This window comes from Typopeltis vanoorti, chromosome 26, assembly GCF_054136105.1.
Source record: "Typopeltis vanoorti isolate ZY-2024b chromosome 26, IOZ_Tvanoo_1.0, whole genome shotgun sequence".
Lineage (NCBI taxonomy): Eukaryota > Metazoa > Arthropoda > Arachnida > Uropygi > Thelyphonidae > Typopeltis > Typopeltis vanoorti.
This window is the reverse complement of record NC_143574.1, coordinates 13,265,027-13,291,543: the sequence shown is the minus strand read 5'-3', so window position 1 is coordinate 13,291,543 and position 26,517 is coordinate 13,265,027. Positions and strand designations below refer to the sequence as shown.

Below are 26,517 nucleotides of genomic sequence, written 5' to 3'. Positions count from 1 at the left end.
TGCAAGCAAACTATCTTCATGAATAAGCTACTTGTATTTAGAGCCTAATAACTTCATATTAATTGCCTTAGTATCCCATAATGCTAAGTTATATTTATTATTAATATTAATTTAATGTTAATATAATTAATTATATTAAAATTAATTTAATATTAATTATAATGCTAATGCAAAGATGTGTATAATGCTAAGTATTATGGGAAGGCCATTACCCAGGCCGGTTTTGACCTTTATTGATCTCATCAGTGGGATCCAGACACAGACTTAGCATTATACATATCCAAAAGGATGTGTGCTTTGCATTATGGAATACTAAGGCAATTAATGTGAAGTCATTAGCCTCTATATACAAGTAGCTTAGTTGTGAGGATACTTCACACACAAACTTTGTTTGCTTACACTTGGATAAAGGATAAACCAAGAATATAATTTCTTAGCATATTTAATTTAATTTACCAAGTTCCTTGTAATTGTTGTCTCTTTTACCCTGGACAAAACAGGATGTTCTGTTGAGAAAAGTCTGCAGGAGTACCAATCATATCATCTATAATAAGCCTGTGAAGGCTGGTCTGTCACAGCATGGAGTTGATAATGACTTGTCTTCTATACTATTCTCATTTCAAACTGTTATTCTACCATGTTGAATTGTCTGTGCACTGACGATATGTTATATCAAGATCAAAATATAAAAAAAAAAGTGTTATTAAGCCTCTTGTGTTGGCACAAGAGGTTTAGTCACACTTTAGGAGTTCAGTTTGTTCATCAAGTTTTCTCTTCAACGTTTTTTTTTTTTTTTTTTTTTTTGCCATTGTTATTATTATTATGCAGTCTCTGCCACGTGGTTTTAATGACTCGGGAGAGTGTTTATTCTGTGTCCCTTTCCACCTGTACTTACAACATCCAGCAGCAGGTCATCCCATGTTTATACATGCCATGAGAAGAACCTGGACCTTACACAATTCCTAACTATACCCTATTTTTAGCTTCCACAGGATGATCCTCTAGTTCTTTATCCACTTACCATGAATTGCAAAATCTAACTAATACTTATATTAAAAATCCCTTTTTGACATTGGGGTTATCCAGTGTGTTGACCTAACCACCTTTGCAATGTGGTCTCTAAACTTCAACTGTCTACCATTACTACCAGATCTCTACCTTCATTGACCACTTGTAGCAAATCACCATTAATGTAGCATTCTGCCTCCAGTGTCCTCAATCCGGAATGTATAACCCTGTACTTTATCATTAACCTGACATTATTTTGTCCATAGACCCAGTTTGTTCAGATCAACTTGCAAGAATTCTGTATTGGGAATCTGACCTTTCATCATCAGCTGATAACTCAGTATTACTTTCTGGATTATCCTCAGTATCATTAATATATAATTTAAACAGTGCCCAAGTACAAACCCCTGATGTAATCCACACGTCATTCCACCTTCTTAGTCAGCACCTCTATACATAACTCTGGTACCCGTCAGTTACCACTTTCCTATTCATGTTTGCAAGCCTATTTTGGGTATCCATCCCTTTATGTTATAAAACCTCTAGCGTGGAATCCTGTCATATTCCTTGGAAAAATCCAAAAGTATATATTGTGGTATATCCATTTCCTCTGTCACTATTATGAAATGTGAACAAATTGCTAAAGCAAGAGCTACCTTTATCAATCGATGCTGTCCTCCATAGAGGATTAAGGTATCATATATCCACTTTTCTAGATGCAGATTCTAATTAGATTCTCCATCCGTTTTAACTGCTTCAGAATACTGATTGATCTATAACTGATTGCTTCTGTCCTTTCTTCCCTTTTATAATGGAATTATCTTGCCTTCCTTCCACTTGGAAGGCAAGATAATTCCATTTCTTGGGAATCTTGCTCATGCTGACAAGTTGAACAACCAGGTCAGATGAATTGCTAATTCATCTGCACATTCCTTCAGTACCTGTGCTAATTATCCAATCTTATCCCTCTGCTCACTTTGAATTAAGCTTTTGCAATAGATTCAATATATCTAACTCATACAACTCTGTTCTTTCATCTAGTTCCCCCTTAGCATTCAGAGGGTTAATGATCTGCTTGAAATAATTACCTTACTAAACTGATTTTACTCAATAACTTGCTATTTCTAGTGCATCTAACTCTTTCTACCATCAGTGTCACTATGATCATTCATCCTTTTTACCTTTTTTAAGTGAGTCCTACCCACAAAAGGTTTGTTTACCTATAATACATTAGTATTGTGGGGGGGGGGATTACTGGGCCCTAAGGATTTTATTTTTCTATTGACGGACCATTGAGTTTAACACAAATTGGAAGAATTTTTTACCTGATCTTGGAAGCCCTGCTCTAGAAACCAAACATGGAACCTTTTTGAGCTACTTCAAGCCCCACATAGAAAACCTGTCACATAATGAAATTTTCTCTGAGATTTCCCTACTCTACATGACTTTTTTCATAATCTGATTCTGCCTTTCTCAACATGAATTGCTTGCTTATTTTGCTTTTTATACTACTCCTAGGCATAGTCATCACCTTCCTCTCAGTACTTGTTCACAGTATTTTCTTTTTATACAACTTTTGCTTTCAAGTATTACTCATATATTTAACGCTCATATAATGTATTCTCAAAACTCCAAGGTTGTAGTCAACACACACCTTCGACTTCTTTTCTCCAGCCAGGGCACTGCTGCAAGCTGCCTTCTTTGTATCGTAATTACCTGTCTTGTAGTTCTGCATATAACCCTTCTTAATCAAGGCTTTCACATGATTTGTCACCTCCCAAGTCAAAACTGCATGATTACTCTCCACTTGGAGGCATATCAGATGATTTAGTGTTCATGTTCTTACTAGATCTAATACTCTTGCATTGCAAATCCCTTTCTTTCATCTTGCATGATTTCTCTTCTCTCCATTTTCCTTCCCTATAGTTGAAATCACCCATAACAATTAGCCTCACGCCTATCAGATTTATCTGTCTGTGCAGTATAATCTTCTTCAAATGACTCGCATCTATTGCACTGCTCCTGTATGTATTTTTTCTATTAAACCTGTATCTATGTCCACACACACACAGCATGGATTTGCTGTAGGCTTTATGGCCTCTTTTTGTGGTTGGGTGGGGAGATGATTACAAAAATACAAATCTTTTGACCATCAGAATCGCCTTAGACATCACCAACACCATTTCTCCCACATAACCATTAAATTAAATTAAATTAGCTCATTAAATCATTTACAATTCTGTCTCAGCTCGTTCATTTCACACCTTGTCAACAAACTCATCTCAGCTTTTTTTTTGTTTGCACCATTCAGCATCTCTTTCATATCTTCTCTCATATCAACTTATTTTTCAAGCCATTTGTTCCAACTTGCTCCAAAATGCTTTCATTCTTATTCATTCCAAAAAGCTTGGTATTTTTTTATATTCGAAACATTACTTTTTTTCCTCTCAACTCCTAACACTTTATAAATCTCAGATCAGACCAACCTTAGAATACAGTTCCCATATTTGAGGTGTTGCACCCAAAACCTCTCTAAGAATTCTTGATAATATACAGAATAGGACCATCCCTTCTGTCCAACTCCAAACATACTTCTCATCTTCCTTCATTCCATTCACCTCAATTCTGTGGAACAGTCTCTCCATACTGTTTTGCCTTTCTAGTAGGCAAAACAGTATAGATACATAATACAACTAAATACAGCCTCCTGTCTTTAGGAAACATATCAGTAGGCTACTTCTCTCCAATTAATCACTTACCTGCACATGGCACTGTAGTGTTATATGTCCTATAACCTTTCATGTGTTGGGGTCATCATTTAAAAAAAATAAAAATACAGTCATTTCTTATACTTGCTTTACTTTCCTGCTTTTTTCAGATATGCTTGCATAAATCATTATTGAAATTATAAAATAGCAGCAACTATTCTATATAATTCGGGCTCGTATTTCGGCATCCCTATCTGAAGTTGATCCCATTTCTCTACCAGCTGAATATAATTTTGTATGTGTTTTGGTTTGTTGATTTCCAAATGCATTTAATAGTCATATTTATTTTGTGTTGAATTGCTTTCTCTTTTAACAATTTATTTAGGTTTTTTACATGATTCTTTTATTTCTCTCATTAAAAAATATAAAAAAAAATTGATGAAGCAACCAATTTATAGGTGTTGGCAAAACTAGTCAGTTCTGATTATTTTTAATATACTATTAAGATTAATTAAAAATGTTCCCTACTACTTCGTTTTTTTTTCCTAGTTGAAAAAAAAAAAATTCTTTTATTTAGCTAATGATACCATTACCTGATATAGTAAAAAAAAATTGGACTACAGAGACTGCCAGCTTATCTACTTCTTGTTCTATCTCTGGCACTAGTATCAAGTTGCTGTGAAAATAATGATATTCTTTCTTGTTGAATATTACAAAACAGTCTTGTTGACTGCTTTGGAATAGTGTTAATGTCATAAAGCAATGATAGTGTTACTGTGTTGAAAGATGGGATGAATGCTACAAAACTGCCCTCTTGCATGATAAATGTCTACTATTGAGTCTCCATAGCTCAGTTAGTATAGACGAAGCCCTGTGGTTGGAAAGATCTGGGTTTGATTCCCGTCCATGATATCAGGAATCTTTATCTGTTCTCTTTTGACTAAAGGTGAATTAGCCAGTCTCATAGAGGGGGGGGGGGTTACCCAGAAACTCGGGTTTTTCGTCTCTCAGAACAGGCAAACCAGCCCCGTGAACACACACATAGATCTACAGTCATAAAAGTCATACTTAATCCCTTATTAGGCAGGCTCCATCCATCCTAAATGACAGGGGAGGAAGGGAAGAAATCCCATACGAAATAAAGAAAAAAATGCTTACTATTATTACTTCTGCCATCTTTCATGATGGCAGTTTTGTAGCATTCATCCCATCTTTCAACACAGTAATGTCTACTGTGTTGAAATTGCTTTATGACATTAACACTATCGCAAAGCAGTCACTGTAAATGTGGTTTGCAGACAATAATATCAGAATATTGTAGTGGCCAGCACAGAGCCAAGACGACTCACCATTAGTTACTTTAGTGAAAGTAACTAATGGTTGAAATTTAGTGGTGGAGCACAGTGACACTGATTTCTACCAGAAATAAGTAGAATGTCTTCCACAGTCTGTTGAAGCAGTTATTATGGCCAAAGATGGAATCATGTAGTATTTTCTGTCCATAAATACATTTTGTTTATATCTGCATGTTCCATGACTTTATACTATATACATTATATAGTATTACAGAAAATATGGTAAATAGAAATCCCAATAATAATAATAATCGTATGATGATACATGGTCGTGAGTCCCCTTTAGGTGGAGGTACGGCACCATCTCAGTTCCCCAAATTTTATCCAGGCTCCAGAACCGGCATAGCTGGCGAATCAGATATGGCTGGGTCAGTATTCCTGACTGTAATCCATGTGTGTTCACTGGACCGGTTTGCCTGCTTGCAGGATGAAAAACCCCAGATAAACTGGTGGAAAAAACCCTGCTGTCCACACCCAAGACCGGCTAACGTGGCTATGGCTGAGGAAGATCCTTAAACTCCTCGCGTCATCAACGGGAATCGAACCTAGGACACTCCTTCCCCAGACATATGGTTGTGAAGCGCATAGCCACTAGACTAACCATGTGGACTGGAAATCCCGATGGGATTATTCTTATAAAATTATTGTAAATTAAATTCTAATCATGTATTTAAGAGCAATACATACTTTGATGGTGAATAGCCACTCTCAGTTTAACTGAAAGAATATGGAGGGATAGTTTTTGAAGGCTTTATAATGTCAGTGATGATAAATTCTTCGGAGAATTGAAGAAAATTATGCTTGAGTGAAATCTGTAATATCTTCTAAATGTTAACCCATTTTATTTAAAGAATTTGTATGAAATAAAAATGGAACTGAATTTGTATCATTCTGAGAGCTAATTTGAAGAAAATGTGTTGAAATTATCTTAAAATTTACAGTTCTAACAAGATGTGTTGATGCAACAGTTAGTCGGATTCTTGAAGGTGAAGTTGTTTATATCCCAGAATCAGAGTTCTTGACTTCTTCCTGTGCCTCTTCTTCTGTGGAAAACTTGGTTGGTCCTTCCATTTCAGATTCTTCTAAACAGCCTTCAAAACATACAGTACTTAAAGCTGGTGCTCATGTGAGTGACATACTAAATTTCTTAATATTACTTTTGCTTAGGTTGTTAATAATAGCATTTTTATTATTATTATTATTATTATTATTATTAATGTAATATATATCTTGGGGGGGGGTGCTAAAAGCTTCATTTCAGTATTGAAAAGTATTAAAAGAAAGGATAATAAATATTGGGATCCATATAGGTGATGAATAAGTGAGACTAGCATACATGTAATTTTACATCAAACCATTTTTTTTTCTCTATACTTCCAATTCTAACTGCTGACTTACATTTTAAATATAGTCTATACAAATTCATAGTTTTGAATAGCTTTTTTTTTAGCATCTTATGTGTTTTTTTAAGAAATATATATAAGAAATTTAAAATCTATGATTAACTTTCTTTTTGTTTGATATTAGCTTAAGATAATCATCTCTCAGTATGGTAAACCCATAGAGAAAAAAAGGAATATTTGCTATCATGAAAGGTTTGCTCTGGTAAATTTCCTTTAGGATAGCTTTAGGGGCACAGCATGATAAAAAAGCAGCTGGTTCTTTTGAATCTGCCTGTGACCTTATGCTGATATTTTTCAGCAGTCAGAAATATATATATGTACTTCAACTGTATTCCACCTCCATTATGTACCAATGGCAGAAAATGGTGTTCAATGGAAGTAATAACTAGTGAGCAGTTAAACTATATTTTCAGAGTAGTTAGCTTTTCCCAGCTAATTAACATTAGTCCACTCTCCTTTAAGATCAAATGGAATCACTGCTGCAGTGCTCCTTTCTCGTTTTTAATAAGGTTGCTCTGTTGGCTTGCCATAACCAAAATGCCTAAACGCTTGTTTATGAAAACATTTTTGCTATGGCTGAATCAGTATATTAGTTCATTATTTGCATTCATTAAAGCACTGTTTACTAGGGAGTTAGGGGGATGACCACTCCCCCCCCCCCCCCACACACAGTCAAAAATCAGCATGTAATTTTTGACTCCCCAAAAACGTTATTAAGAAAATCATATGAAGGGAAAATACATTTACAGTACCGTATTGTAATTATTGATATCATGAGTTTACTTCGTCTTACAAGATGAATCGTCCGTCGGTCAGTTTCTACATCAATATTGTCGTATGTGATACAAAACACTGTAGATGTTATGTCTTACTAACACTAGACATCAGAAATGAAAAGATAATGTGAAAAAGAAATTCATATTTATTTTCAGATATAACAATTCATGCATTGATAATGAAGCAGCAGCAGTATGGTTGCTTGACAGTAGCCTAGCCTATACACTAATGAATGAATTGTTATAAAATTTTTATTTTATTCTAATTAATTAATTAATTAATGACAGTTAATTTTATGCAGTTCTGATTTAATACTGCATCTTTATGTATGTTTACATTTCTATCGACTGTGAATTGCTCACCATGTACGGTTTGTATTCGCAAGTGTTTGTGTGCATAAGTTTTGATAAATTTTAACTTTTTAGAATAGATTTGTGTATATTTTATGCACTGATGACATGCCTAACTTTTTCTTAATTTTTTTGATATTTCTAGGATACATGGTTTGTCTGCAAGTTTTTTCAAATTGTTGCAAACCTCCAAAAAATTTTTCAATATATTCATTGGAAAAAAAAAAAATCAATGATGTAGTTATTATAATATAGGAGCACTAAAATCATCTCATTTTCTGATATCCACATAGAGTACCATATCATATATCCACAAGAGTATCATACCAAATAGTCTAAAAACATTTAGTATTCCACGACTAGTTTCCAATCAACAATTTTCTTCAAAACTGGTCTGTTATATTTCAAGTCTAATTTGATCATCTCTTACATTTTATCTTCTAAAGCACTATTAACTGCATCCACTCAACTATATATTTCTTGTATAATAAAACATGAGTGCTTCCATAATTATAAATTAATGATGCATATATATATATATCTTGTTCTGGTGTGTCTTTTTTCTTTCCAGTTTGGCTTCAAACACAAACTTTGCTAATTTTTTTAACTCCTCCTCTGATCATAGAAGAAGGATTAGTTTTACTTACCCATTCCTAATATTAATGTCAAACTTTTCCGATAGCTTCATTATTAATAATGTTCTGTTGATGTCCCCTATTCACTTAGCTAATTTGTCTTTGAATTCTCATATCTCTAGCCCCTATTATCATCTGTTTTATTTCTAATCCATATTGCTAAAATTAGTTGGAACAACTTTCTTTCTTACTGCTAGCTTAGGTATTTTGGCTGGTTTCTTTATTATTCCATATTCAGTCTGACATCTTTACTAAACATGTAAAGTGTTCCTATAGTCACTACTGAGAATACAGCTGATGTTTTCATGATTCCGTCTATTTTCATAGTTTCTTTTAATGCTGATTTTCATATGAAATTGTTATATCATTTGGGTTGTACACTAGAAGACTTGCAACATTTATTGAGGAATATAACATCATCTGCATAGAGTAAAGTCATCTGCATAACTTTAATATCTCTGTTTGTACATTATTTTATTATTATTCAGGCTCCTCCAGTAATCAAGGATTCATCGAGGGAAGGCCTCTTCACTTAGTGCCTAGATATCTATCATATCTTTCTTAAAACAGTCAGTACATTTTGAGTATTATTATGGGCTCCTCCAAGGAGTCTTAATGAATGGCTCACCATAAAGGGTGTGTGTGGGAGGGGGAGGGGCAGATTCCTTATCTATCACTCACTCTTAAATATATTATTTCTCCTTGAATATGTTCACTGAAGATGTACTCACAACATCCAACAGCAGGCCATCCCCCCCTCTCACACACACACACACTACATGTCATGAGAAGAATCTGGACTTGACGTACTTTCTAGCTACACTCGCTCATCTTCAACAGGATGAAAGATTGCATCCCAGTCTCTTCTCAAATACACAGTTCTGTAGGCCAGATATTATCTTGATTATCCTCCATATTTTTTTCAAGAGTAGCCACATCTCTGAATACAGGTTAATCACATCTGACCAGAGTAGCCAACACGGGTCATATCATAGCCTTGTACAGTGAAAGAATAACTTATTTCTCAAACCTTAGTGTTTTCTTCAACATTGTAGGTATCAGATATGATGACTTTAGCAACGTTGCCTCCTAAGCTTCATTGACCATTTGTAACAAATTAACATTAATGTGGTATTCTGCCTGCAGAATGCTAAATTAACATGTTCATGTTGGAGTGATGCAACCTCTCTCACCACCGCTATAACCATCTGGTGGGGTGAGGGAAAATCACTGTGCACACAGCAATTTCATACTTATGTATTGGCAGATGTGCTGCATATCATGACAGTTCTTCAGTTGTAACCAAATCTGCATAGAGTGGGAGGGGGAGAGACTAATGTGTTTAATTTTAATTTAGGATACAATAGAAAGTAATAAATAAGAAGAATGCTATATTTTATTGGTTTATTTAAATTACTAAGAGGGTGTGATTATATGAATTATTATTAATGAGCCATATGAGGATTAGAAATATAAAGAAAGAGAAAGAGCAGGCATGAATAGAAATATTTTCTTTACTGCCAAATGAATTATTAATAATTAACATTTGTGATATTATGTGTGTCCTATAAGTTGGTGGGTGGAGCGAATAACGTGATCCTATAAACTCTAGAAGTGCATATATGCATGAATGATAGTATAATTTAAAATAATAAAAAAAAAAATTTATTAGGAGAGGAAAAAGAGATTTGTTTTCAAACTATAAATAGCTAACCAATAATAAACAGTCGCTGTATATATTTCGTATCTCAGTAAATAACTTAGGAGGAGCTAATCCAAATGAACTTATAACGTTGATCAGGTGATTTGTTTAGTCATGGCAGAATACTTTGTATGGTACTCATTATGTTTATTTATTTCTGGGTTTTATTATATTTTCTTTGGTTTTCTAAAAATTTTCTTTTGTTCACTGAGAATCAGTATACACTTTTTACATAGTAATAGATACATAAATAATTTCCAATCATCATCGGAATTATCTACTCTTTCACGAAGCCTACATTTGTGACTTTTTTTTAAATTTTATCTTATTTTTTATTTTTGTCAGGAACTCTTCTATCTTATAAATAATAGATTATTAAATGGGCACCTCCATGGAGTCTGAAGACTCATTGTGGGAGACCTAATTTATCCACGCAATCTATCATACCTCTCCTTGAACCCATTCACAGACAAAGCACTCACAATTTACTCTGGCAACCCATCACTCATTCACAACTACATAAGCAAAAAATCTAGTCTTGATATCTCTAAACTATACCACACCTTTATTCAGCTTCCAGGGATGATCCCCTTGTTCTGATCCCTTTAGCCAAGTGCTAAAATGTTTCCCCTCCATCTATCCTATAAAACCCTTTAAGCAACTTTAAATGTTTCTATCATATCCCGACTCTTTTTCGCCTATCAACCAACTTCTGCAATACATACACTTTCAATCTCTCCTTGTAGAAAATATTCCACAAGCCACTCACCTCTGAATTCCCTCCACCACTTCCTCATCCCCAAGAAACCCAGGGGACCAGACTTACCACAGAAATCCAGATGTGGTGCATCAAGGCCTTATAAAAAGGAATAACAATTTCCTTATCTCTACTTGTTAATGTGTTCTTCAATAGCCAATTAATCTTATGGACTACCTTAGCAATATGTCCTCTATACTTTAAATCTCTAGCTTCATCTATTTCCTGGAGTACAGTGCTGTCAATGTGATATACACAACTTGTAAACTGTTTATCCCAAAATGCATTACTTTACATTTCTCGACTTTAGACTGACACCAATTAACTTTTGCATATGCTGACAGCCTATTTAAATCGTCATGCAAGTTCTCTACATCGCCTTGATTAACTATTACTCTAATTAATTTTGCATCATCAGCAACCCCCCCCCCACTCTGTACTAAGCCCAGTGAAACACGTACAGCTGCCGTCCAACATCCTTTCGCAGTACACCTTGAAACCCACAAAACAAGTTTCTTTTCCTCCTCCTTCATCCTTGCTACTGCAGTACTGTGGAATAGTCTTCCCCCTGACGTATTTCCCAAGGAATACAACATACAGGCTTTTAAATCAAATATAAACAAGTTTCTCCTTTCCCAACCCACTACCCATATACGGTACTAACGTACTATAGGTTGACCAGCCAACCTCTCGTATATGGGCCCAACATAAAAAATAAATAAAATAAATAAATAAATAAATATTTCCTATATCATTTATGTACAAATTAAACAGTAGTGATCCCAGCACCGAACCTTGCAACACACCACTAGTCGTTTGTTTTAGCCTCTATTCTGCCTCTCCGTATACCACTTTTTGATATCTGTCCAGCAGCCGCCCTCTTATCCACTTAACCAGAGTCATATCCGTTTTCAATTTGTTTTAATTTGTGTAACAGAGTTCCACGTGGTATTCTGTCAAATGCCTTTGCAAAATCATCGTGTAGCCATTTCCTTTATCCAACTCAGCTGTTGCTATATTATAAAAAAGTTAGTAAATTACTAAGGTATGACCGACACCTTCACAAAGCTATGTTGACCCTCATACAGTATTATATTTTTATCTACTATGCTTGAATTCTCTTTTTTTACTAATTTTTCTAATACTTTTATCACCACACCTGAGATACTGATTGGTCAGTCTGTAATTTTCTACTGCAGTCTTAGAACCTCCCTTATGCAAAGAAATTATTTTGCCCTCTTTTCACTCACTTGGAACTCTACCAGAGCTGAGACTAAAATTAACAACCCTAGTTGCATTGCAAGTACCCTTGCACATTCTTGCAAAACCCTAGCTGATATCCCATCTAATCTCACAGCTGTATTTACATTTAGATTCTGTAATATCCTAAGAACCTCCAATTCATCCACCTCTGTTACCACATTAGTGTCTGTCACATAGGTTAAAGCAATAAACTCACTGGGATGATATACCCTTGCAAAGTGATCACTCAGTAACTCAACTATTTTATCCGCTTCTGTATCCTGATGACCATCGTCACTCATTAAAGTTAATCTTCCAGTCATTCTTCCTTTTACTTGCCACATATCGAAAGAACTCTTTGGGATTTCCTTTTTCTTGCTTGGCTAGATTCTTCTTATAATCTGATTTTGTTTTCCTTTCTCTTTATATACCCTCCACAGCAATTTCTTATTCTGCAGCTTGTGCTTAATGATATTACTTATCCATCTAACTCTGATCCGATTAACCCTCCTTATCCTAGGTATACAATTTAATGCTGCTTCCTCTAGATTACCCTTACCTTGCAGTGTTTTATGCCATGGTCAGATTTAAGCTTTTTCCTAAGCATGTCATAATCACCTGCCTTGTAGTTCTAAAAATACCTGTTCTTGATAGAATATTCCTCATGTTTTACAATCTCCCAAGTCAAGACCACATAGCCACTTTCACCTGGAGGCAATGTTGCCACCTTAGTTATGGATAGCTCTTTTAATACTATGACCAGGTCCAATACCCTCCCACCCATCACATGCTGCCTTAAGTAATTATCTATTAGCATCATCATCATATTCCTGACATGTATACCCACAAAGGGTGTACAGGATATGATAGTACGATATGAAAAATCATTACTTCAAAAAACTTAAAAGATTTCTTCAATTTACCTCCAAATCAATCTGTTACCTGTCAAGACTCGAACATTATCAGATCTTATATTTCTATCTTCTAAGGCAGGGTTGCCAGATGAACACAACATCTTATGGCCAAAAATGGCCACTTTGGAAAAGTATTAGGCCAGAAATATGGCCAAAGATATAAAATGATTGAATCGTGTGAATTAACATACCAACAATTAAGTGTGCATAAATTATGCCTATATATTCGATTACATATCATCAAAAATACTTTTAATTAAACTTAAAATACTTACAGTGAAACTCAGCTGTTAATTTGACAGCACTTCCTCAAGATATTGAATATCTTGTTCTTCTTTTTCTGCAGTCGAGTCGTAAAGGGTTTTGTTGTTGTGCATTTGTAGCATTTCGGGAGTACAGTTAAAGTTTTGGCTGCGCATATTATTATCATTTAAGAATGGACGGATTCTTACAATTGAATCCAGCAGTTTAATTTGCATTCTGTTTCTGGGTTTAGTTTTGATAGATGTTACATAATAAAAAATTCGTTCAACTATTGCGTTACTTGCTGGCACAATAAGGCATGTTAGGGCATAATTCGACAGTTCTTTAAAATTATTGTGTTTGGATACTGCTTGCCAAAATTCTAAAGCTTCCTTAGGGATTCCATCTTGTTTGAAGTTTTCTTCTTCATTCCACGCAACAAGGCTAGTTTTTCTGTATTGGTCTTCGACTACATCAACATCGTTTATTAGGTGGAAAATGGGAAAATTTTCCACCTAATAAACCAATCAGAAAATTTTCCCTTTTCTGTTTGGCTTATTATAACAGTAGGATTTAAAAGTGACAGACCTTTAAATATAATAGCTGACTCAGGGAGCCGCTTGTTCACTTGATTCAACGATTCTTGAAGCATGGCTTGGCACCTAAATTTCACAGACTTTATTTTATTATTTTCTTGTTCCATATTAGGAGAAGTGCTAAAGCTGATCAAGTACGTCCTAATTTCTTGATCAAATTTAATTCCAAAGTCTACATTTTCTACTATTTTGCATGTTTCATCTTCGTTGTACAGTCTTTGATAAAGACTATCTCTGTGTGTGCGCAGTTCTTTGGCAAGATCGTAAGGATAAGCATAGGTTTGCTGGAACAAAACATTAAGCCTTTCGAACTCTTTAACAATGGGAGTAGCAAATAGAAAGTAAAAATAATTCATCTTATCTTGTAACATCTCTTTTATCAACCATGCCTTATACCTTGTATCCTGACCTCCAGATTGTTCACAGCAGGTGAAGTAGGCAATTAATTCTTCCCAATTTAGCAGTATATTATTGAAGACTTTACCTCTCACTAACCACCTTGTCTTGGACAATTTCATAAATGGAAGGGGCGCATCTCGTTCCTGGTCATCTTCAACTGCTGAATTCATCACTTTAAAAAGAGCCTTAAAATCTTCTCTTCTCATATTGCTATTTGAAAACCACGAAGGAATTTCAGTCAAAATGAATTCAACATTGGATGACAGCTTTGAAAATGCATGCTGTATACAAATTGCCAGAGAGTGGCAAATGCACTTCATTTGAATACAATTCGGATTTTCATTTCTAATCCTAGTCCACAGGGAATTGTTACTTCCAACCATAGCAGCATCACTAGCAAACCCAATACAGTTCTTAAGAGTTTGATTATATGAAGCTAACACTTCTGAAATTTTATTAAATAAAACTTCCGCTGTTGTCTCTACAACAGGTATAAGATCCAAGAAAGCTGAGTGAATTTTATTTGTTTCATTGCAAAGAACTATGCACAAATGCTTTTATATTGCAATATCTGTAGATTCATCTACTAGTAATACATACTTTTTACCTTCTAAATCATGCTTCAGTTGCTCTTTCAATGAAGCAGCAATTACATTTTCTATAATTGCAATACATTTGGTTCTGTGCAGTTTAATGCCACCAAGAACACTATTTTGGCAATGTTTCTTAACTACTTAACCTATATGATCTACAGCACGAATTGAAGAATGACATGCTATTGCAAGGTTAAGTTCTATTTCTGCTTGTTTTTCCTGGTCATTCATGGACGATTTGATAACTTTATCCAGAGTTGTTTGTGATGTACTGGAAGATTTATATTGGTGTTCCTTTGATTTTTCTTGAACAGATATGTTATAAAGTTTTGGCAGCATGTTAGTTTTGCAGTACGTGCAATATGCATGTTGTCCATCATCAGAAGATTTCAGCCACAAATATTTTACTTCCCACTCTTTTTTATATTTTCTTCCACCTCTATTATCACTTTTGTACTTAGGCATTTTAAAGGACTTGAAAAAAACAAAATATCTCAATTGAGAAAATGAAGAAACAAAAAACAAATTATAGATAATAGTACTGCAAAATTTGTAGTACAAATACTAATCTGGCACAGCAAACACCAATCTGGTAAAGGGAAAATAACAAAAATATAAGCAAGATAAAGATAGAGTTTATAAACGATATTAAAAAATTATTCATTAATTATACTAAAATCACTTAATTACCATTCTTACAAAATTGAACATATTACTTGCATATTGTCACAACTGGTAAAGTTGATGCAAAATATTCCAGTATGAAAGCTTATGAGATAGAACCATCACCAAAGAGCACCAAATGTCTGATATCATGCAACGGAACAACACTTGCAAAACAAAGTCTACACCGTAACTAACTAGAGACGATCAAAACAGACATGGACCCAAGCTGGTATGGTTGTTGCGTACATGTTTTATACGAGTACAAAACGAAGCTGCATTGTGTTTGATGGTATTTATCAACAGAACTGGACCAAGTTTATAGCAACAGTAGCGAGCGGGAGCTTTGTGCACTTGTTTTATACAAGTTCAGAATGAAGCTCAAGCATGCTTGGTGTTATTGAGGGAGTCATAGTAACAAACTATAAGCCAGCTACCAAAGGCTCATTATGACGTCATCGAACAAACATTTTCAGTAACAGTCAATTTGCATCAAGCACATCACCGCCAACCAAACTCCGCTTAAAGGGGTACCAACAGCTAGCCTTACAATGCGACAACAATATTAAATTAAGTAAATAATGCATCATCATCATCATCAGCCATATTTGAATAAATGGCCAAACTGATTTTTTCATGGCCCAGAGTTCAAAAAAGTGCCAAATTTTCGAAATTTGGCCATGAAATGGCCAATCCAGCAACCCTGTTCTAAGGTACTTTTTACCATATCAATCCACCTATATCTTGGTCTTCCTCTGGGTTTTTTTCTTCCTAGCAGAGAACACTTCTTTTGCTAATCTTTCCTCTCCCATTCTGTTTAAGTGACCATACCATCTGAGATTAACTCAGCTAACACATTGCTGGATGCTAACAATGTCAAGTTCTTTCCTAATATTCTCATTTTTAATGATATTGCCATTGATGCCATCTATTCACCCCTAATCTTTCTCAGGACTCTCATATCTGTGGTCTCCAGTCTTTGGTCAAGTGTTTTACTTCTCACCCAGCTCTTAGATCCCAAGATATGGTATGAAGTTAAAATTGGTTTGAACACTGTCTTGTATACAGCTAAGTTAGTGTTTTGACTAATTTCTTTCTTATTCCACATAAATTTATTCAGTTGACTTCCTACCCTACCAACTTTGTTGATTCTGTTGTCTATTTCCATATTTAGTTTACCATCTTCACTAAAAATCATGCCTAAGCAACTGAAATGTTTTACTTTTTCTATAGGTTCTCCATTCACAATGCAGTTGATATTTTCGATGATTCTGCCTATTTTCATTATTAAACTTTAATGTTAAATTTAGATTTAACATTAAACCATCTTCCTATACTTCATTTCTAACTGCTGGCTTTCAACTCCAATAAAGACTAAGTATTGCTTGATATAATGCCCCACTGACACCATACAACTGCAGCGTTTTGAATAGCTTCTCTCTTGGCACCTTGTCGTATGCTTTTTCCAGATCTAAAAAACTTAAATACAGATCTTTATTATATTCCCATGACTTTGCAACTATTTGTCATAACATGAAAATACATGGCCTAACTGGCACAGTCGATAAACAAATAAATTTGTTAGACTATAGAGTGTGAGAACATAAGATATACACCCTCTGTCCAAAAAAGAAACCGAACTTAGAAGAAACTAGTCGTGTCACCTGTTGTATCTTTTTGCTGTTGAAAGTGGCAACCTTCATTAGCGTTGTGTCATTTGTTTCATTAGAAGCCGAGTTATAAGTGCCAAGAATGACAGTGTGTTTTGACAAACGGTTCGGAAAATGAGTTTCAAACAGAGAGCTGCGATTGACTTTTGTGTTAAACTTGGTAAACGTTTTACCGAAATGCATCAAATGCTTCAAAAAGCATACGTTGATGAATGCTTATCCTGTACTCAAGTTTACGAGTGGTTTAAGCGATTTCAAAGTGGTCGTAAGACGCTTAAGGATGGCGAAAAGCCGAGCTGTCCAAAAACTGGACAGTGAAGTTAACATCCAAAAAGTGCATGATTTCTTCAAAGAAAACCCGAAATCGTCCGTGAGACTGATTGAAAATGAATTTGGGATTCCAAAATCAACTGTGCGCAACATTTTGACCGAGAATTTGGGCCTTCGTAAATTGAATTCGCGATTTATTCCCCACAAGTTGACTCACGGCCATGTATCGAATTGAGCACTGCAAGGACCTCGTTAAAACCGCTCATAAGGACTCAAACTTCCTTGAAATGAATCGTTACTGGTATCGAAATGTGGTATTTTGAGTATGAGCCCGAAACAAAGTGCTGAGTGGAAACCACCAAAAGAGGGGCATCCGAAAAATAGTCACTTGGAGAAGTCAAAAGTAAAGACAATGCTGATTTGTTTCTACGATTCCAAGGGCATTTTCTACAAAGAATTCATTCCGCCTTGCCAAACAGTCAATGGCAAGTTTTATTTCGAAGTTTTGAAGCGATTGATAGCGAGAATTCGTCGAGTACGGCATGAATATCGTGACGACCAACCATTCGTCAAAACACACTGTCACTCTTGGCACTATAACTCGGCTTCTAATGAAACAAATGTCATAAACAGTTGACACAACACTAATGAAGGTTGCCACTTTTGACAACAAAAAAGATACAACAGGTGGCACCACTAGTTTCTTCTATATTCAAAAAGTTCGGTTTCTTTTTGGACAGAGGGTATAGTAGTAAGATATCGTCTCGCACTCAAATACATGGTCTAACTGGCACAGTCAATAAACAAATAAATTTGTTAGACTATTGAGTGTGAGAACATAAGATATGGTAGAAATAAATAACTGGCAGCAGTTGATAGTTAAGGCAGTCGATTATTCACGACAGTTCACAGAATTTAAGTAAAGAACAAAAAGATGAAGCAGGGTTGAGAAATACCATAACAGAAAGAATAGAAAAAGGAAAATAACACTGCCTCAGTACTCTACTCATGCTTGCTTGCTTAGGAGCATTTGAATTCCTTACCTATAAACTGTTGAGTTTGATCTTCTTTATGAAGACACCAAACGAAACTTTTTAGTTTCTGATATATCACTCGTTCGACCCATGTTTAGCAAATTATTAACTGAAATATATGCTATTTTTATGCTCTCCTCAAAACCCTTGAGAGAAAAATATTCCAATTTTGTGAATGCTTTCAAATAACAGTTTTCTTATAATTTATGTTATCTATTTATGAGTTTACATGGTTATATAATCTACAAAGTAAGCAGATTTAGATGATGCTAATTCTTATTTGTTAATAATTATTTTCTATAATTAGAATTGCAAATCATTCAACACATTTTCTTTGATCATTCTAATTTTTTAATTTGGAAATGCATAAGCCAAACATTAGCACAAATACAAAACCCTGGTGCACTGAACTAATCATCCTCCTACCCAGCACCTCCATAACTCTGGTACCCGTCAGTAAGCCATTTGTAGCAAATTACCAATAATATGTTTCGTAGTGTCTGTACATGTGTAAACCACGCACAGGAACTAGCTTTACCATAAGTATGCTGTTTCCATCAGGCTGTTGCATTTTCACTAAGTATATATGGCACATTAGTTACAACTTTTTCGGTAGAATTTTATTAGTAAAATTAGAATTGTGAATTGTCTTAATGTTATCTAAAATCTTGCATGCAATTTGAACTGATTTCAAATTATATGTATAACCTGGAATCATTAGAAAGTTACTTTACATAAATTGTGTACTTACAAACTGAAAATTTGAAAGAGGACGTAGTTAGATACTGTTCATTGCTACAATGACTCTGTTTGGCTTGAATGCATGCAGCATAGTGTCTGTGGGAAGGGAATGTTTTTCATTATTATGGAAGATAGGGCTTGAGGTTATATTGTGAGTGGTCATGTAATTTAACTCATATAATATTATAGAGTATTAGTGTAGATTTTCGTGTTTTTAGAGTAATTAGCATCTTTATAACATTTTTATTGCGATATTGTCGGCATGGCAGCAAGACTCCATTATCCGGCAATTTGAATTTGCAAGATTTTATTAAATGCAATGTGCCAGTTGGACCATGTATTTGAGTGCGAGGCTATAAGATTTTCAACTTAAACAAAGCAGATATTGTTTGTATTCCCTGCTTATGTTAGTCTTTACCTTTTAGTTAGCTGTGGCTTGAATATTGATCACTTAAACTTAAATCTTATGCAGGTTTGAAATTTTTGAGACGGTGCATTGACAGAATCAGTCCAATCTGTTGTTCACAAACCACTTAATTAAATATAAAAGAAACTATTTACACAGTCTGATCCACATTATCACACACACAATTGCATTACAATTCTTTGTTAATTTGAATTTGTCCTGATTCGGACTTAGTTCTATGTTTCTTCCCTTAAAGTTAAATCACAATCTAGAATATCCTACTAGTCATACATATACAAACTGGAAATAAGGCATACCTTAGGCAAGCTTAATTCAATATTAAATTACATCATCCATTTCAGTACTCTTCCTACTTTTGCAATAATCACTCATATGTAGTTTAGATTAAGACACACCTTGAGTAAGCTTCTTTCAATATTAACTTACATAATCTTATTATACCCATAAACAAACACACTTGATGTACATTCTTGCGGAAATATCACATATATAAGCCTGCCAAATTTCATCTTGTTCGAGTCATCGATTATTCTATGCCCTTTAGGATCCTTAACATGCATGGCAGTTATTTGCAGCTCTTTACTAACAAGACGTTCTGACGATCAATAAAATCCTTTTCATGCAGTGGATCCAGGTAATAGAAGATTGAGAAACCTCAGACCTACGATGCTTCTCTTCCGATTACCAACAATGTACCTCACATGGCAGTAGACCCAGGCAAGAGAAGATTGAGAAACTCAAGACAAAATCCTTGACGATTTGGCTTACAAAGGCCCAGACTATCATTGTACATATGTGCCATCTCTCGAAACTTCCATGTATGGTCATGTATTGACATCTGAACATGATGATGTCATACTTCGCACATTTTTTGAAATTTTCATATATGGACATGGGTTGACAGCGTTCATAATGACGTCGTATGAACGCTGTCATTATTATAACAAAGGCCTATGATTAAGTTATTACAAAATACAACTGAACATGATAAGTTACTTATTGTGAGAGATTTTACAACAGTATTCTAATATTCGGAGTTTTCAAAATAATCGCTGCAATAGCGGTTGAAAGGTAATAACTGCATCAAGAGATGAGAAGAGATTGAAGAATATCATGAAGAAAAACTGCTTCCAAAATGTAAGGTATTTTCACAGGAGAATGTGTCTAAATCTGCAATGTTGAGACTTTATAAATTTGGTTTTAAATCACGTGTGCCTAAGACGAAGCCACTTATGACTTCCAAGCAAAAGACAGCTATGTGCAATGGTGTAAGCAAAGACTGTTGTAGGGTCAAGAGAACTGGAAAAAGATACTTTTTAGCGATGAAAGTATGCTTTGTGTATCCCATGGTCATCGAGGGATATGTGTTTGGCCTCTTAACTATGAAGCATTTGATAAAAAATGCATGAAACGTTTGGTGAAATTTGCAACCTCTGTCATGGTTTGGGCTTGTATGACCACAGAGGGTCCAGGTAAGCTGTGTATTGTATGCAAAAGAGTCAATTCCAATGTATACCAAGAAATTCTTGAGAACTTTGTTACTAGCATTGGAAGATTTATGTGACCGTGATTCCTTTTTTCAGAAAGATTCAGCTTCTTGTTACACTTCCAAGACCACTACTAGATGGCTCAAAGAAAGACAAATCAATGTAATTCCTTGGCTGGCAAACTCACCAGATTTAAACTCCATTGAGAATTTGTGAGTAATTATAAAAAAAGGTCTTCAAAAAGTTGCCCCAAGAGACAAAAATGATTTCTAGTCTGCAGACCATATGAGCATGTTTTGATAAAGACTGTGAACCACTAGTAAATAATATGCCCAACTCTTTATGGACAGTCAAAAAAGCTAAGGGGGATGCAACAAAGTACTAATTATCATGTTTCCCTTTGACTGTAATTTTTGTGCATTTATTTTCACATTATTGTAATATTTTGAACCACGTTCAAAATTATTCTAATTTTGTGAATGTTTTCAAATAATAGTTTTCTTATAATTTATATTATCTTTGTATGTGTTTACATGGCTATGTAATCTACAAAGTACATAGATTTACATGATACTAATTCATATGTGGTAATAATTATTTTCTATGCAATGAATTAGAATTGCAAATCATTCAACACATTTTCTTTGATTATTCTAATTTTTTGATTCGGAGGTGTATGTTAATGATACTGGAGATGGCTGATAGCACAAGTTCTTAAACCTTTTTTATAAATCTGCAAGCCATGCAGAAATGCTCACATACAACTTAATATTATATAATTAAATGTTTATAGTTTAAAAATGTTACATATGCAGATAAAAAATAAGTAAATTAAAAAAATAATAAAACCAATGGAAGCAATTCATTTATCTTAGTTAATAACACAAATGATTATTGAAATTGTGTTTGTAATATCATGCTTGATTATGTTTATTTCTGCAATAAACAAACAAATATAGAATGAAAGGTTGTAGCATATAATAATTTCAATATTTCCATAATAAGTATTTAATTTACCCACTTTATCAATGTTTGCTGCAAACTCAAGTTTAAGAACCTCTAGCCTAAAGGGTAATGCTAAATTTAACATTTTGGACTGAGGTCCACAACGTATCATTTAGCAGCATTGAACTGACATTATCCTTTGATCATAGAACTTATTTGTTCAGATCAGCCTGCAAGAATTCTGTATAGGAAATGTCTCTTATCCTTCCTAACTTTTTGCCATCAGTTGATAACTTAATATTATCCTTATGCCAGTGGTTCTTAAACTGGAGATGGCAGCAAACGTTGGTAGAGTGAGTAATTTAACTGTTTACTATAGAAATACTGAAATTATCATACACTACAGCCTGTCATTCTATATTTGTTTAGTTTATTAGAAATAAACATATTCGAGCATGATTACGCAAACACAAATTCGATCATTTGTGTAATTAAGATAAACTAATGGCTTCCATTGGTTTTATTATTTTTCTAATTTTCTTATTTTTATCTGCATATGTAAAATTTTTAAACTACAAACATTTAATTATTATAATATTAAATTGTATGTGTGCATTTTTTGCAGAGGCTGCAGATAAAAGGTTTAAGAACTTGTGCTATAGGCCATTACCCAATATCATTAATATACACTAGCACAAGTACAAACCCTGGTGCACTCATCTGATCATCCTCTTACTCAGCCTCTGTAAATAACTCTGTTACCTGTCAGTTAGTAGCTCACTCTCTTATCCACATCACAAGTTTACTTTGTGTACCCATCCCTTTGAATTTATATAACAACCTTCTACTGTGAAATACTGTCAGATGCCATGACAAAATCCAAAAGTATTATGGCATGTTCATTTTGTTTACCCAGCTCTGTAGTCACTCTTATAAAATGTGAGCAAACTGCTCAACCAAGATTTACCTTGAAGAAGGTTATGCTGTCTTCTAGAGATGTCATTCAGTCTTCTTAAGAGATCATTAACTCACTTCTGGATGCAGATTCTAATTAGCTGCTCTGGAGATACTGATTGGTCTATAATTGGTTTCTTTTGTCTTAGCTCTACTCTTATATAATGGAATTATGTTAAGCTCCTTCCTAGGAATCTTGCTGAGACTTGAGTTGTACAACCAGTCAGGAAATTTGCTAATTCTCCTTCACATTTCTTCCATACCTGTGCTAATATCCCATCTAATCTGACTGTTTTATCTAAAGCTCTGGATAAAGCAGTGGGATGCTTGGTTCATTAAGAGATTTTTTCTTATAAGAGCCAATTTTGGATAATAAAAATCATATCAGTATTCACCAGCCTAGTTAACTGTACAGATAACACATGTTCTCTAACTGACAGACTGTGAGTTTAAATCTCACCATGGGTGCCAATGTTTTTAAATATCTTTGGGTGGTAATTGGATTTCATTTCATCGAGTATAAGACCAACACCTGCTCATTGGAGGCCTGAAGTGGTTGGGGAAAAAATTCTGTTCTGTAGAATGGCAAATTTTTTCTAGATTATTATCCTTAGCCCACCAATGCACTTTAGGTTCTACAACTTTTTTTGTGGGTGGTATTTAAAAATAAAAAAAAAAGTCCTAACAGTAGAAAGGGTGGGAATGGTTAACATTTGATATAGAAGGGAAGAAGATATTTATGAATGCCTGTTTGCAACATGTGAAAGAATTTAAGTGACTTATGAATGCAACTAAGTATACTTTAAAAAAAAATAAAAAAACTAGATCTACTCTTGTCAGTGATGTTTCTTTTCTTTCAACATTTCCACTACCACTTCAAATCTGATGGCAGACATTGGAAATTTACTTACTAAGATCTGTTTTCACACACAGTCAGCTCAGTACACTGCCTGCAATTCTTGGAAAATATGAAGTTACCAGATAGGAGAAGGAGAATGTTGTGTTTAAGAAAGCCTTGTAATGGGACAAAGATCACCTTCATTTGTGCAAAATCCTTCTTTCACTTAATACTGATTGTAATAGTGTGTGTATTCGTTAATTCTCTACCATTTCTGACTATTTGGTATTCAATTCATTATTTATCTGAGTCTAAATTTTTATAATTAAAATGTTCAACTGATCAAGCTTGAATTCAACATTTCACTCTGTTTTTGCATTCTCATTGATTTATATCAGTAAGAATGCAAAAATCAAGAAAGCGGTTTCTCAAAATGTCTATTAAACAGAGTTGCTGGAGATGGAAAATATTACAATTTTATATCTTCTTATTTTGGTTCTACTATATTCCTTAATATACTATTGTGTATTTAGAAAAATTTTCATTGAAATATCACGCATTCATCTATCCAATTAAATTTTGTACCCCTATCCTATCTGCTCTGAAGAAGTGCCAAGTTATGCAGACTGGTCAGAAATAGTAAAATGCATTATGCAAAGTGAATTTTTTCCTGTGGAGGAGAACAGTCAGTCCAGTCATTCTTGAAACTTAACTGTTAAGCTGTGCCTAGTCTTATTATATTTAATATAATAACTGAGAAATGAAGTTGAGATCTTATCCAGCACCACTGTCTAGCTTTAACTGATCTTGGCTGACTGAGTTAATAAAACCTCTGCTTTGCAACTGATAGGTTGTAGGTTCAAATCTCACTGGTTTAGTACCTTCTACACCACCTTGATTATTGGTGGAGGAGGTCTGAAGCAGCATAAAAAAGACAATGTTCAGAACAGATATGCTATAGGTGACTGTCATACAAAAAAACTTGAAATGAGATTCTATCTCTCCCATCTGTTAATTCTGAATTGTCAATTCATTAATTTTTAATGATATATTTTATTTTTTTATTTTATTTCACTCTGATTAGTTTGTTATAATTAAAAACCTTGTTTTCTGTAGGAATTTCAACCTCTGAAAACTGCTGCAAAATCATTTGGGAAAACTCCAAAGGAAAGAATGTTATCTTATCAGGAAAGGAAAGCCCAACTTATTGAAAATGCAAGAAAACGTTATATGCAAAAGCATGGTAACATGATTGAATAACAAAAAAAAAAAAAAATCTTTAAAAAAAAGTTTCTCCCAAGGGACCAGGTGGTGAAGGACATAACACAAATTCCTTTATTTATCAAAGCAATATATTTTTATGAAACAAAAGTTGACAAACTTTGAAAATAGGATCAGCTTACCATGCAAACTTTTTAGAAGGCATTAGAAGGAGGAATGTTGATGTATGATATTTTACACAAACACAACACCCATACATTCTTCCTAAAGGATACTTTTCTATGAAATGTTTCAGATTGTCATTTGTCTATAATTTTGCTTGCATCAGAACTCAGTTTTGTAATGGGAAAATTTACTGTTCATCTCATTGATCAAAATGTAATTACATTGCTTTTATTTTGAAATTTTTATGTATTGGAATTAACTGATAATGTTGTAATGGCTATTAACAGATGGATATTATTTCCATCTGTTATGCAAATTCCTTCAAAGATTTTATTGTTAAGATCTTTTACATAATAGACCTTCCAGATAGTGAATATTGTCTGCAGTGCAGATGGTTATAATTTTTTTTTTTTTTTTGAATTATGTCTTTCATTAACTGTTAAAATCTTGACAGATTCATAACACTAAGTGTAGGTTTCTTACTATCTTATATATTTAAACATGTGAGTATGTTTTCAGTTGTACTTTTCTTTTTCACCCTACAGATCATTATTTGTAATAAAAATATGTATTGCATAAAGCCGTACCTTTATGTTCAGTTATTTACAGTTGTGGTTTGAAAAGGAAATTCACTTTTGAAATTATTTCTCACATGCCAGTTACCAGCTTTGTTTATTTTTAAATTGATTAAATAAACTCATTATTAGAACTTCTTTAGCAAATGATGCATCAGGACTGAAAATTATGTATGAAATATTTGATTTTATGTGGTCTTTGGATATATTTTTAAAAACAGACTATCAAATATTTATAACTAGAAAGAAATTAATTCTAATAAGCTGTATACTTTTTTATACTAATCTCATTTCTTGAGACATGTTTCAAAATGTAAATTTAAAAACTTCATTGCTTTACTTTAAATAAAATAGTTTTTGACATTGTTAATGGACTCTGTTATTTTTGATTAAACACATTTTGTTCCACTTCTCTAAAAAAGATGTAGAAATTATTTTTTTATTTGATTTCTTGTTCTGCATCCTAATAAAAGCATATAGTGCACATATATATAACCAGTTCAGTATAATACTTATGAAAAATTTTATTTACAAACAAACAATATGAGTGTTGGGTGCCTAAGGATCAAAGCTGTATAACTGGGAGGAGACCTCCATGTGGTCTTTTACGGAATGCTGAGAACCAGCTGCGGCTTCTGACTTAATGTCAATTCTCACCTTCTCTTGGTGAATCCTATGTTAAGTATCTATCCAGATACTGAATTAATGAGGATGGGCTGACAATTTAGGATTTAGCTGACCAAATTGTATTCTTATTGGCTTAAACTTCAATGTAAAATGAGGATACAACATGACAGAATTTTTTGCCAGATGAGACATCGCCTGTTTAAACAAGGCTCCTGTTG

At 34.0% G+C, this 26,517-nt stretch overlaps 1 protein-coding gene across 2 annotated transcripts in view; it reads left to right on the top strand.

Moving 5' to 3' along the window:
* Positions 1–26,042, top strand: part of LOC150092339 (lipid droplet-regulating VLDL assembly factor AUP1-like) — a 168,862-nt gene extending 142,820 nt beyond the window's left edge. For both annotated transcript variants that reach the window (XM_090415036.1, XM_090415037.1), the window contains 2 exons: positions 6,013–6,197; positions 24,828–26,042. In XM_090415036.1, the coding sequence (XP_090271162.1) occupies positions 6,013–6,197; positions 24,828–24,971 (329 nt within the window). In that variant the 3' untranslated portion in view covers positions 24,972–26,042. The remainder of the gene's footprint in view (positions 1–6,012; positions 6,198–24,827) is intronic.
* Positions 26,043–26,517: the final 475 nt, after the last annotated feature.